The sequence below is a fragment of the Dipteris shenzhenensis genome, chromosome 3 (assembly GCF_047967505.1).
Source record: "Dipteris shenzhenensis isolate YYH24624 ecotype China chromosome 3, Dip_SZ_1.0, whole genome shotgun sequence".
Lineage (NCBI taxonomy): Eukaryota > Viridiplantae > Streptophyta > Polypodiopsida > Gleicheniales > Dipteridaceae > Dipteris > Dipteris shenzhenensis.
In genome coordinates, this window is record NC_141598.1 from 1,620,746 (window position 1) to 1,634,687 (window position 13,942).

The 13,942-nt window shown below is 46.4% G+C and overlaps 1 protein-coding gene across 1 annotated transcript in view; it reads left to right on the top strand.

The window, feature by feature from the left end:
- The first annotated feature begins 231 nt into the window (after positions 1 to 231).
- The window catches only part of IBR5 (indole-3-butyric acid response 5), a 68,535-nt gene continuing 54,824 nt past the window's right edge, over positions 232 to 13,942 (top strand). Inside the window, exon 1 of the mRNA XM_087372554.1 lies at positions 232 to 637. Coding sequence (XP_087228680.1) covers positions 404 to 637 — 234 coding nt within the window. The 5' untranslated portion in view covers positions 232 to 403. The remainder of the gene's footprint in view (positions 638 to 13,942) is intronic.

Below are 13,942 nucleotides of genomic sequence, written 5' to 3' on the forward strand. Positions count from 1 at the left end.
CTAAGGGTTTGAATGAATAGGAGTTTACTACATTGTTGGCAAAAAGTCTAAAAGAAATATGCTCACCATCACAAGTAAGTGACATTGAAAAATGGAGAATTCCTATTGATTAGTTGAAGAGGGGTAAAAGTGATGTTAATGAGAATTGCACACTAATGCTCTTCCCCCCAAAAAAGAATCATCACTAAGGCTGCTGTTGGTTGCGTTCAAATTTGCCAAAATGTCAATGTAGGAGCACAAATGATCGATTATCGATTAAACCACACAATTAGCACACTAACCAGAGGAAGGTTCTTTGTCTGTTGTTGGGTGTATAGCAGCAAATCAGAAAGATATCCCCCGCTTCCCAACCCAGACAGGAACACGCTCTGCGGCGAGTGAAGGTGTAGACGGGGCGAGGACGATGCGGAAACGCGAGAGGGAGAATCCTTGTTTCGTATGTGGACATTACCATAAGTTCGAAGACGGCGAAGTCTGTGGAGTCTGTGGACATCGTCTCCAAGATCCTGCAGAGAAGAGTCCTCTACAGAGTGCCTTTTCCACTGAGATCCTGCCTTCGTTCTTGTATCTCGGAAGCTACGACAACGCATCCAGGGCTGAGCTTTTAAAGGCACAGGGAATCACGCGTATACTTAACGTAAGTGTCTTGGCTGAATCTTTCTGTATGTGTGATACGATCCAATCTATTACCGAAATCCTGGTGATCGCTTTCTCTCGTGCAAAACCTTGCATCTTTAGGGTAGGAACGATTGCCATAATTTCAGATCGCCTTGGAGGGCGAATCTCTCTTCGATAAAACAATTACTGCCCCTCAGTAATGGAAAATGGAAGGGTTGCATCTGCCCAGGCGTCGCCCCAGTGTTTCAGCCTTCGTCCTCAGTCTGGGCTGCTTTCTAGATATGAAATGCAAAGTAACGCAGTGAGGGTCATGGACTGGTGATTAGCAAACTGGGTCGCCACGTAGGGCATGCTGAGAACTAGGTCTTGCTGAACACTTCGATTCTAGCCATGCAGAAAAATTCCGTTAACTAAAAGCTTAGGGTCGTACGCATTATCTGGATGCCCTCTTTCATGCGACCTTGGAAGCTGGATGACGATAGTGTGCGTTTCGTGTGGACATGCAACGAACCTCAGTTGCGTTCATGCTCTAATGGAGTATTTGGGGGTTGCATTGTCTGGTAGGTGCGTCATCTAGGCCTTTTATAAGTATGACTCAGTGGATGACAAATGAAACATAAGCTTTTTAAGAATTCGATTCCTGCATGAGCATCCAAGTATCTCTTGGATAGTATGTAGTCACAAGCCTCCGGGATTTGTAACAAGTATGAAACTGCCTCGAAGATCCAAGATGGATTTGTATCGATTGTTAGAAGGTGATGGTATGTACAATAGTAGGACAAGGGTTGGAATCTAATGCCATTCATGTATACGTCTCCCTGATTCCTGTCTTTCATGCTGAAGTGATGGCAGCCTGTTGTGAGGCACTGTTGTGAATGTCCCTGGACCCCCTTGCTGCTGAATGTGCGGCGCTCCAGAAGACTCCAATACTGAATCATGAACTACCCCCCTTGGGGCCCTTTATATAAGCTGTAATGCCCTTTAAAAAAACACCTGACCAGGTGTGCAGACTGGCTGACCAGTCTTCAGACTGGACCGACCGAGACTGCAGACATAAGTGTCCCCATCTGCTGCACCTTGCTGCCACCTGGCAGCTGTACTGTACTTGCATTCTGTTCCGGGTGTTCTGCCTGCCCCAGCCTTCTGCAATGCTCCGATCCGCACCTGACTGCTGCGCCTATCTTAAGCGCAGACATCTGTTGTCTACAGCTCTGCTCCAGCCATCTGTTCTGCTTTCTGACAGCAGCTTTTTCTGCTTGCCCTGGTCCTGGAACCTGCCCCAACTTTGGGTCCTTTTGCCCACCATTTAGGGCTTGTCAGCAGCCTGTTCTTGCTTCCACATGGCAGCCTGCATGCTGCCCATGTGGCAGCCCTGCTTCCCATCCCATATCTGCCCCCTGGCAGCACCTTTCTCTGCCCCACGTGGAATCTCTCATACCCTGCTGGTACACCTCCCTGATGTCCTCCTCATTTGGAGGCTCACAGGTGGGGAGGCGACCCTGATAATCCAACAAAGTATTGCTTTATTTTTGAGATTCATATGAGCAGAAACTCAAATGTAAGGAAGGTAAGCATGGCATTAAGGGCCCCCCCCCATCTAGGCTCTTTTTTTGTAAAGGAGATACAAGACCAAGGTATTGAAGTTCTTATCAGTACTTCCAAATGTGAGACCAAACTGACCAAGACCAAGGCTGTTGACGATATGACTCCATACGAAGCTTACTATGGTAAGAAACCTACAATATCTCATTGAGGATTTTCAGTTCTAATGAGTTTGTTCATGTGCATAAGGATGAGTGGATGAAGCTTGATTCCAAAAGTAGAAGATGTATCTTTGTTGGGTACAGTGAAGAATCCAAGGCTTATCGCCTCTACGACCCAGTGAAGAAGCATATCCTTATCAGCAAGGACATGATCTTTGAAGAGATAGAGCCCCAGTCTGAAGAAGAGGTTCAGGAACTTCCGGCACTACCTCAACTTAGGGTTACGGCAAGGAGGTGGAGAAGGCTGAAGCACCCAAGGAGGAGCAGGACGACCCAATGCCAACTCAGAAGGCACCTCAAGCAGAGAAGAAGCTACCTTAGTGGTATTTAAAGACTTTAGAAGACTCACAGGTCACGGACATTCGCGAGAGCAGTTCTGGAGTGTGGCGGTCTCAACACAATGTGAAGACTCCCTCTGTGAACTATGCAATGGTGGCTCAGCTCGAGGAGCGTAGATCCTTTGAGGAGGCACATGATATCTTAGAATGGCAAGATGCTATGAAAGGAGAAATGGATTCTCAAGAACAACGCCTAGGTTTTGGTGGACAAGTCGTCGAAGCGGAGGTGATTGGTACCAAATTGGTGTATAAACTTAAGTTTCAAGTCTGATGGGAGCTTTGACAAATACAAAGCACGATTGGTGGTGAAAGGTTACGCACAATGAGAGGGACTTGATTTTGATGAGACCTTCGCCCTCATAGCCAAGATGGTGACGATATGCATTGTTGCTTTGGCTGCCATGGCCTATCGTTTAGATGGACATGAAGTCCGCATTCTTGAATGGAACCCTGGAGAGGGAGGTATATGTGGATCAGCCACCAGGCTTTCAGGTTTAAGGGTCCACATCCAAGGTATACAGCTTGAAGAAGGTGTTGTACGGATTGAAACAGGCTCGGAGGGCATGGTACTAGCGAATAGACGAGTTCTTTTTGAAGATCGGGCTACAACGGAGTCCAACAGAAGCAAACCTCTACCTCTTTTTTGAGAGGGCGTTGCGGTTGGTACTTATCTTGTACGTGGATGATCTTATTGTTAGAAATGACCCAACAGTGTTGGAAAGGTCACCTTCCCATCTGTAAGCCCCCATATGAGGAGAGCATGGGGGGGGTGAACCTAGGGTTTGAGTGTCTGTCACATGGGCATCTGATTGGATGTCATGTGGACAAGAGCCAGAAGGGATTGAGTGATAAGATGGGGCTGCCACATGGACAGCATCTTGGCTGTCATATGGGCAGCACATCTAGAGCTGTTGTGGGCAAGAATCAAAGAGATGGAGGGTACATGGAGCTAGGATGGAAGGTTGATCTTTTGAAAGAACCTGTACTGCTGTGCCGAAGTCTTTATCATTGAAATACTTTCCTTTGAATGAATTCGGAACATCCACAGATAATGTAGAGATTACCATGGCTGATGCTAGAGGTAACCTGCTGAGAGCATCTGCAACTACATTGCGTAGTCCTGGTATGTACTCAATGGTCATGTGAAAGTTGGCAAAAAACTCAACCTAGCGTGCTTGTCGAGCGTTCATGACTGGCTGAGTAAAGATGTACTTTAAAGAGTGATGGTCTGTTTTGACCACAGAGTCGGCACCCATGAGATAATGTTTCCAAGAGCGATAAGCATGTACAACAGCAAGAAACTCCTTATCATAGACCGAATATCGGGTTTGGATATCAGAATGTTTATGGCTGTCAAAAGCAATAACTCTGCCTTCTTGCATCAAGACTGCTCCTGTAGCGAGGTCGGAAGCGTCGGTCATGACCTCAAATGGAAGGTTTGGGTCAGCAATAGCCATAACTGGTGTGGTAGTGAGTGCTTGCTTGAGTTGTTGGAAACTATACTCTGTTTTGGGAAGCCACTGAAAAATTGCTGTGCTTTTCAATAATTTGGACATAGGAGCTGCGATGTCGGAAAACTGATAGACCTTTGTATGGTAAAAGTTTGCCAATCCGAGAAAAGAGCGGACATCATGAACATTCTTAGGAGTAGGCCAGTTTCGGATTACCTCGACCTTCTTGGGATCCACAGAGATACCTTGAGCTGAAATAACATGTCCCAAATATTCAAGTTGGGTCTTGAAGAACTCACTCTTCTCAATGTTGATGTAGAGAGAATTTGCGCGGAGAACTTCAAAAACTTGGTGAAGATGTTGTTTGTGCTCATGTAGGGATCTGCTGAAAACGAGGATGTCATCGAGGTAAACGATGACGAACTTATCGAGGAAAGGCCTGAAGATGTCGTTCATTAATGTCATGAATGTGGCCGGGGCATTGTTTAACCCAAAAGGCATGACCAAACATTCATAGTGTCCATACTTTGTTCGAAAAGCTGTCTTGTATTCATCGCCTTCTCGTATGCGTATTTGATGATAACTTGAACGAAGATCAATCTTGGAGAATTGTGTTGCATGTAGAAGTTGATCGAAGAGGTCATCAATGCGAGGCAATGGATACTTGTTTTTGATAGTGAGCTTGTTGAGGGCTCGGTAGTCGATGCAGAGGCGCATAGACTTGTTCTTTTTTTCCACAAGTAGTACAGGAGATCCGAAAGGGCTGCGACTGGGCCGAATGTGACCTTTGTCGAGTAGTTCGGTGACCTGTCTTTGGATTTCTTCATTTTGAGTGTAAGAAACCCGATAAGGAGGCTTCGACGGTGGATTATTGCCGGGAATAAGTTCGATTGAGACTGTCGCTGACCTCGATTACCGAAGTTTTTTCGAAACCTAGTGTTTTCTTGAGGGCGAGCACCTTTGGCCATAGGAGAGTTCTGTGTGCGATTAGCACTCTGCTTCCCTGTGTTTAGGAAATCTGTAATGCGCTCTGCGTAAGCAATAGCGCCATCTGTGGTGGTGATGTTTGCTTTAAGAACATCAATGCGTAACGAGGGATTTAGGCCTGAGATGAAAGCATGAAGGCGATCATGCTCAGTTAAACCATCAATCTCCAGCACCAATGTGGTGAACTGAGAGATATAAGAAGATAGGGAACCCGTTTGCTCCAACTGTCGAAGTTTTGATCGTGCTTGGAAGTCCGCATTGGCAGGTACAAACTGCTTACGGAGCACGTGTTCAAAACGTTCCCATGTTAACACACTTTTTCCGTCCTTTAAGCGTCTTTGCCACCATAGAAATGCTGTATCCTTCAGGAGGGAGGCTGCCAAGGCGATCTTTTTGCCTTCCGTGAGGTCAACAGTGTCAAAATACATGCGCATTTTAGCGAGCCATTGGTCAACAGTTCGGCGATTACGTTGACCAGTGTAGGCTTCCGGAAGTTTGACGTCAAGTCGTTTAGTTTTGGAAGCTTGAAGTAATCGGTAGAGAGTACGTAGTTCAGTGTTTTCTACCTCTGGTGGGAAAGAGTCCGCATCGTCGTCGGGTTGCGTCACGTCGTCCTCTGTATGTGCTGAACTTCGAGAATCTTGGAGTTGTTGGACTTTATGAACCAGGTCGGAGATGCTGTCCTGAAGCTGAGATATTTGAAGTTGCAATAGAGATTCACTTTGGACGTTGCCTTCAGGGGTCTTTTTGGGACTTGATTCTTTAATCTCTGGAGAGGCTTCACGCGAGCGGTGCGACATGTCGGAGATCTCGGTGAGAAAAGCGCGAACTTGCGCTCTAGTTTGTACCATTCCTGGAAGAGGATTCGGGCTGCTCCCTGAGGTTGCTCATGTTGGAGGGGGCAGGCGAGGCAGGATGGAACCACCCGTGGAAATCTGGTAAGGGAGGTCCTGTCGGAGGTAACACTGGAGATTCTGAAAATGGTGTTACTGCTCGTGATAAGACAGGGGTAGGTAGCAGAGTCCACGGATCTGAAAAAGGGTAAGGAGCTGCTGTCGGAAGAGGAGGATATCCAGGAGAGGGAGTGCCTTTAGAATGTAAATACTGACTTGGAGAAGGTACAACCTGTAGAGGAGGATATCTGGGAGCTGAAGGAGGTGGAGAGTACTTTGGAGATGCCGAAGGTGAAGGGTAAAATTCTCTCCAAAAATGAACAGCAAACTCCTGAGGAATATCGTGTTCCGGATATCTTCGTGTCTCGTGGAACACAACCTGTACTGTGCTAAGGAAATAATGTAACTGAGGTGCCTTCACGCAGAAGGTAGAGGATGTGATCCAAGTCACTCGGAGGGCACGTGACACAGAAGACCCAAGATGCAAAGGCTCCAAAATGGGCTGGCTGTGCAATTTGAACCCGATATTGTGTAGTAGCAGGTGCCTGAGGTGTCCTTGAATGGCCGGGTGAATTACCAGGGGTTTCCATGCTTTAATGTGGATTCTTTCATTTGCTGTAATTTGTTAAAGAGAGCAGATTGGAAAGACTCCACCTGGCAATACTTTAATCTGCCAAGTGATTGCATAGAAGAAGGCTGCAAATCGTTGTCCGGAGGTCCATGTTGCAGTGTTTTGCGAGGAGTGCTTGAGGCTTGTCTGGTCCGGGCTGTCAACGGGCTGTCTTCATCGCGAGAATAGTTGCAACTGGTGCTGAAATGGCAGGGTAAAAATGGCGAAACAAGGAGAGGGCAGCAGGCTGTCACTGGCGAGGCTTAGAGCATTGCCCAGGGCGGGACTGCGCAGGAAAAAAAAGGGGGGCTGGCGAGGCCAAGGATATCGCGGGGGGGGGGCTGGCGAGGCCAATCAAATGCGCAGGGGCTGGCGCAGGACTGTGGGCAGTACAGCACAGGCTGGTGCAGGGGTGCGCAGGAATGTCCGTACTGTGCTGGTGTTGCGCAGGGCTGGGGCCAGGAATTTCGTACGGTGTAGGCTGGCTGTCCGTAGTGCTGTACGGTTGTACGGCTGTACGGCAGGCTTGCGCAGGCTGTATGGCAGGGCAGCGAAAAGACGTACAGATTGTACGGAATCACTGCGCAGGAAGTTACGGAAGAGGGCGCAGGGCTGTACGGTTTGCTGCGCAGGCTGTACAACTGGCGCAGAAAGGTACGGAAGTCCGTACAGGTTTTGTTTTTCGTTGAAGGAGAAGCTGCGACTTTTCGCTAGGGCTGCCTAAGGGTTAGTTGCCCCAAAAATTTAAATGGGGGTTTAGTTTAACCCTAGGGTAGCTAGGGTAAACCTAGGGGTAGGGGATGGGTTTAATTTTTGTCCCTTTTTACCCCTCTAGGTACCCTTTTGTAGGTACTTGGGGCCTAGGAGGTGTGTCTATTTGAAGGGGTGTGACCCTTGGAATAGGTGCACCTGTTCATGAGGGGATATGTCCCTATTGTTAAAAGGGGTGTGACCCTGCATGAATAGGTATGTCCCTTTGCCCACGATGGGGTATGTCCCATGAGCGAGGAGTCGAGACTCGTCACCAAAAGGTGTGTCCCATGGTGGAAAAGGTGCGTCCCTTGGTTTTGGGACAGCCCAAGCACCTGAAAGGACACAATTTTGGTAGTGTCCATTCACATCGACTTGTGATGTGAGGGAGATGGAGAGGCCAGGATGACTTTAGGCCGGGTAGGCGTTTAAAAATTTTACGCTCATCCTCTCCATCTCTTCCATGCACAATGTGCACGGATGTCCTAGCGGCAAAAATGTATCAGATCAGCGCTAGAAGGTGGGGGGCATTTCCTACAGGTAGGAGTGAATTTTGCTCTGATACCACTGTAAGAAATCCTAGATTTACTATATTTAGAACTGTGCTAAGGAACAGAAAAGAGATTGAGATAGCAGAGAACAAGGAACAATTATATTGCTTGAATGTCTGTAGGGTGGATGTGATTGTGTCATCCATACAATTGGGCCTCTCTTATATAGAGAGTGAAGAGTCACACATGAAAAGGTGTGTACTCCAAAGGGTATGTGCATGAAGAGGTGTGTACCCCTTGTGAAGGGTGTGACCCTTGATGAGAGGGTACATTACAATAGGAATGTCTCTTCATTAGAATGTCTCTTCATTAGAATGCCTCTTGTGAAGGGTTATGCCTCATTAGGAAGTGTCCCGTCGAAAGGGCAAGTGTCCCGTCGAAAGGGCATACCCTTCCACAAGTGTCCATTCATCAAACCATCCATAAGTCTAGAAAGAGAAAGGAATACGTCACAGATCGTGACAGTTGTAGCTTGAAAGAAGAGATTTTGGACTACCTTTTGATTAGCCTTCTCCTTTAGTGCTAGCCTTCATCATGGCTGAGTCTGCCCTTCACCTCCGGAGTGCCGACAGAAACTCAGTACGAAGACTTTGTATAAATGGATGCTCAAGTATGTGTGGGGAGAGACAAATGAAAATATTTAGACTTCACAAGCAGTTGTAGCTTGAATGAAGAGATTTTGGACTACCTTTTGATTAGCCTTCTCCTTTAGTGCTAGCCTTCATCATGGCTGAGTCTGCCCTTCACCTCCGGAGTGTCGACAGAAACTCAGTACGAAGACTTTGTATAAATGGATGCTCAAGTATGTGTGGGTGTGTGGATTTGTATGTGTGAGAGCATATTTTTATACTATGGTCTACACCCACTGTTGGGCGCTGATGACGTCTGTGGGGATGTCATAGTAGCTAGTCCCTGCTATGCATGATGGAGTTTATGGTTTTCAACCTTGTGAGTGACTATCATGAGATTGAAACTGCACTATGTTGTGTTTTTAGAGGATGAGTTTGGAAATGTTCCTGGATTCATCTAGGTATATGAACATGTACAAGGTACAAGGGTCGATAGATTCTGTCGTCACGTCAACTAGGATAATGAAAATAGAGAGTACAAGGTACTTGTACCTAGACCTAGGACTAAGTGTCCTAGGTGTCACATAGGACTAAGTGTCCTATGTGGCCTAAAAGGCACTAACACTACAAGTGCCTATATTTATACCTACAAGGCACATACCATGGCCTATAGGGCATCACTAGAACCACCAGGAGACGGCTTATAAACCCCCCTCCATGGGATGGGCTGAAGTACTCTGGAAACGTCTCAGAATACCTGGTATTTTCTGGTCACGGTGGCACATGTTCATCCAAAAGGATATAGCCACCTGTGAATGTACAAGGGATGTCAGATCATGTAACAAAGGGAACCAAGCGTAAAGCCTGTCGGAAGACTTCGAACTTGGGACGAGGAAGTGCCTTTGTAAACATATTTGCTATGTTGTCCTCTGTGGGAAGATAGGACAACTCTATGTCTCCTGCTCCGCTCTCGAACATAATGATAGTGAACTTCAATATGCTTGGTATGCGCATGAAACACTAGGTTACGTGCAATGGCCAAAGCACTGTGGCTGTCAGTGTAGACAATAGTGGAGGATGTCTGGCGAATACCAAGATCTGTAAGTAACTGTCGAAGCCAAACACACTCTACTGTAGTGGTGAAAGCTGCCATGTACTCAACCTCACAGCTAGATGTGGCAATTGTTGGTTGCTTCTTGCTGAGCCAAGAGATACATGAATTGCCAAGCAAAAAACAATTGCCAGTATGTGACACTCTGGTGTCGGAACATCCTGCCCAGTCACTATCCGTGTAAGCATGCATGGTAAGTGAACCCTGATCACCATAGAAGAGGGCTAAATCCTGAGTGCCTCTGAGATATGTGAAGACTCTCTTCACTGCCTGCCAATGCTGTGAACTGGGCATGTGCATGAATTTGCTGAGCTGAGATACTGCATACTGTAAGTCAGGTTTGGTGTGACATAGATAAATAAGGCATCCAACAGCCTGCTGATAAAGAGTGATATCACATGGTGGGCTCCCATCATGAGCTGAGAATTTGAAGCCAAGGTTCACTGGAGTAGAGATTGGCTTGCAATCCTCAAACTGAAAACGATCAAGGAGCTGTCCAATATACTTGGACTGAGACATCATGATACCCCTCTCAACATGAGCAAACTGAATGCCCAAATAATAATGGAGCTGTCCCATGTCTGACATGTCAAAAATCTGCTGCAAATCAGCCTTGAAAGCTGCAATTTGCTGAGTATCTGGGTCCATGATGAGCATATCATCCACATATAAAATCAGCACTAAAAAATCAGATCCACTCCCACGGACAGGAGGCTCATGTTGCTGGTCAAAGTCCTCTTCTGAGGATGGTAGAGGTAACCAAGATTCAAAGGCATCAAACATGTCAACATCTGGCTTAGCTTTGCAGTCCACAAGAGGAGAAGCTGAATGTTAAGCAAATATTACATCTCTGTTGACAATAATCTTCCCAGTATTTGGTTGGTATAACCGATACCCTCTGCTCTCCTGGCTGTAACCAATAAATATTGCCTTGTCATCAAGCTTATGTCTCAACTGAGATGGTACATGAACATATGCAAGAGACCCAAAAACTCTCATGTGTGAAAGTGAAGGCTTCTTGCCTTTCCATGCTTCATAAGGTGTAACAGTCTTCAATGCCCGTATAGGTGATCTATTCAGCACATAGTTGGCACACATCACGGCATCAAGCCAAAATTTATTGGGCAAAGACGTGGCCTTAAGCATGCATCTGGCCATCTCCATTGTGGACCTGTTTTTCCTTTCAAAAACAGGATTCTGCTGAGGAGTAGTGCATGAGTGAATATTGCCCGGTGAAGACAGAAATGCATCAAACTCCTTTGACATATACTCTCCCCCCCAATCTGTGTTGAGGGTGACAAGCTTGCATCCTGATTCATTCTCAACCATATTCAGCCACCTCTGAAAGCATAACAAAACTTCAGATTTGGCTCTTAAAGGATATATCCAGCAATATCTTGTGAAATCATCAATGAGAGTCATGAAATATTTGTACCCCCCAATGGCATTTGTCCTCATTGGGCCACATACATCACTGTGCACTAGTTGCGGTTTCCTTTGTGAGAGTTTTGGACAATTCTTTTGAAAAGGAAACCGATGCATCTTACCCAAAAGACAACCCTCACACACATGTTTGGAAACTGTGTGAGTTTTTGGAAACTGTGTGAGTTTGAGGTACATCATTTGCCATCTGCTGTGAATGTAGCTTTGCAAGAGCTCTATAATTGAGATGACCCATTCTCTCATGCCAAAGATGAGTTTCAGCAAGCTGTGAATTTGAAATAGCAAATGCTTCAATAGAAAGTGCAGCTGAGTGATGATCAAGGTGATAAAGCCCCTTTTGCAAAGTGCCAGTGAGAACTATGGCATTGTCATCACGAAGATCATAAACTAGGCATCTGTAGCCATCAAAAATCACTCTAAACCCTGAAGTGGCAATTGCTGAAATTGAGATCAAGTTGACTTCAATTCCAGGCACAAAGAGAACATTTGTCAAAGTGACACGATGACTTGAAATAGATGTGAGCTGCATATCTCCAATTCCTTTTACAGCATATGAAGCATTATTAGCACATGTGACAGTCCCCCCTCGAGGTGCATCAGCTAAAGAGTGAAACAATTGTGTGCAAGATGTGACATGCTTGGAAGCACCACTATCAAAGTACCAGGACTGAGCATCATTAGCAGTAAAGAATGCATCAGCTTTGGAGGGATCAAATGAGCAATGGACAGCCCATGCCCAATCATCCTAAAGAGCATGTGCATGTGAAGCATCTGCTGGCTCATGGGATTCAATAGCATGTGAGGCATTAAGTGTCAATCCTACTTTCTTTTTCTCCGAAGCAATGCGCTTCCTGCATTCTGAAATGTCATGTCCAGGCTTGCGGCAACAGTTGCATCTTTTCTTCTTTGACTTATCTGCTGTATTTTTAGATGCATGGGAGGAATTGCAGCTGCTATGCGCAGATTTTGGCTTGCCCATAGGCTTGGAAGCCTTGCTTGTTCTTGTTTGCTGTGAAGCAAATACATGATCAAGAATAATGGCTTGTCTATTAGCTCGACTTTGCTCTTCCTGCAAAAGCAAAGTAACTAGCTGACCAAAAGAATAGTGGTCTGGATTACCCATGGCCACTAATCGAAGGGTTGTAGCAAACCCTTGATATGTATCTGGCAGTGTCAGTGTGGTACTGACAAGCTGTGAATTTGGCACCACCTCATCAATGTTGGCAAGTTGTTCCATGAGGTTCTTGACCTTTGTCAGTATGCATCCATAGAGTCACCTTCATTCATACTGACTTCCTGTAATTGCCTTCTCAAATATGCAACACGTGCTTCATTGCGACTCAATGTTCTCCAATCTGGCCCAATGTATTGCAATCAAAAGCGAAATTGCAGACCAAATCCCAAAAATAGCCTCAAGGCTTGCAACTACAAAATTAGGACTTGCTGTCCACAAATTGTTTGCAAAAGTGCACCTGTCCCAAAGTATGGACCTCAAAATGTAGGCTTTCCAAGCTGTTGAAATGGCTTGAGAAGATTTCAAACAGTAGAAGGAGAATAAGGAGAGCAAAAGCCCTCAAAAGTCCCAAATTTTGAGAATACTCTGCAAATGATTTCACACATGCAAAGGCTGTACCAAATCTCGGAGCAAGTACGGTGCAGGTACGTACGGCGTAGGTACTGAGTGCAGTGTACGAAAGCAAGTACGTGGTTGTACAATGCAAGTACGTTGTACGGAACAGTACGTGGTTGTACGTTGTATGGAACAGTATGTGGTTGTACGCTGTACGGAACAGTACTCAAGTACGTGGCTCTACGGAACAGTATGCAAGTACGTGGCTGTATGGAACAGTACACAAGTATGTGGTTGTACGATGTACATGCACAGGTACGCAGTTGGTACGGACGTAGTACTGAGCATGTTGTACAATGGCGCAAGTATTGAAGTACGGATCTGCACGGTGGTTGAAGTACGGAACTGTACGGCGTGACATGTACGGAATGGATACAAGACCTTCCGTACGCTTGTACGGAAGATGTATGGCGCAGTATGGACCTGTATGCAGGCTTTGAGTACAATCGTCCGTACAGTCGTACAGACTGTACGGAAGGGGGTGCAGGGAGTCCGGGGGCAGGAAGACAAGTCGAGCCTAGCTTTGATACCGCTGAAGGGACGCGTAGACCAAAATGAACACGTACAAGGTACAAGGGTCGATAGATTTTGCCGTCACGTCAACTAGGATAATGAAAATAGAGAGTACAAGGTACTTGTACCTAGACCTAGGACTAAGTGTCCTAGGTGTCACATAGGACTAAGTGTCCTATGTGGCCTAAAAGGCACTAACACTACAAGTGCCTATATTTATGCCTACAAGGCACATACCATGGCCTATTGCATCACTAGAGCCACTAGGAGATGGCCTACACTTGCTGTCTGGAAACCAGCCTAGGTGGGCAGCCTCCTGTGAGCTAGGTCTGCAGCACAAGGTACTTCTTTCTCCTCCTAAATGTAGGCCCAAAGGTAGCCCTGCTGCTGCTCCTGCTGCTAATGGATTGGCTGCTCCAGATGATGTTGATCACAACACCTCGCTGCCCTAGAAGACAGCCAAGGTCCAGCCTCTAGGGAACTCAGTCTGCAGCACACCTTCCACTCTCCTTCACCCCTAGTGTGAGGCCCAAGGGAGTGGCTTCTGGCTGTTCCTGTCTGCTCCTGCTCTTGCTGGATGGTTGGATAAATTATGAGGCCCAGGGCCTCTCCTTTTATAGGCCCAAGGCCTGGTCAAAATAGCCGACTGGTCAGCCCTATTTTGGCCGACTTAGTCTGGCTGAAAACCGACCTGGTTGGCTGCCCCTCCAGCCCA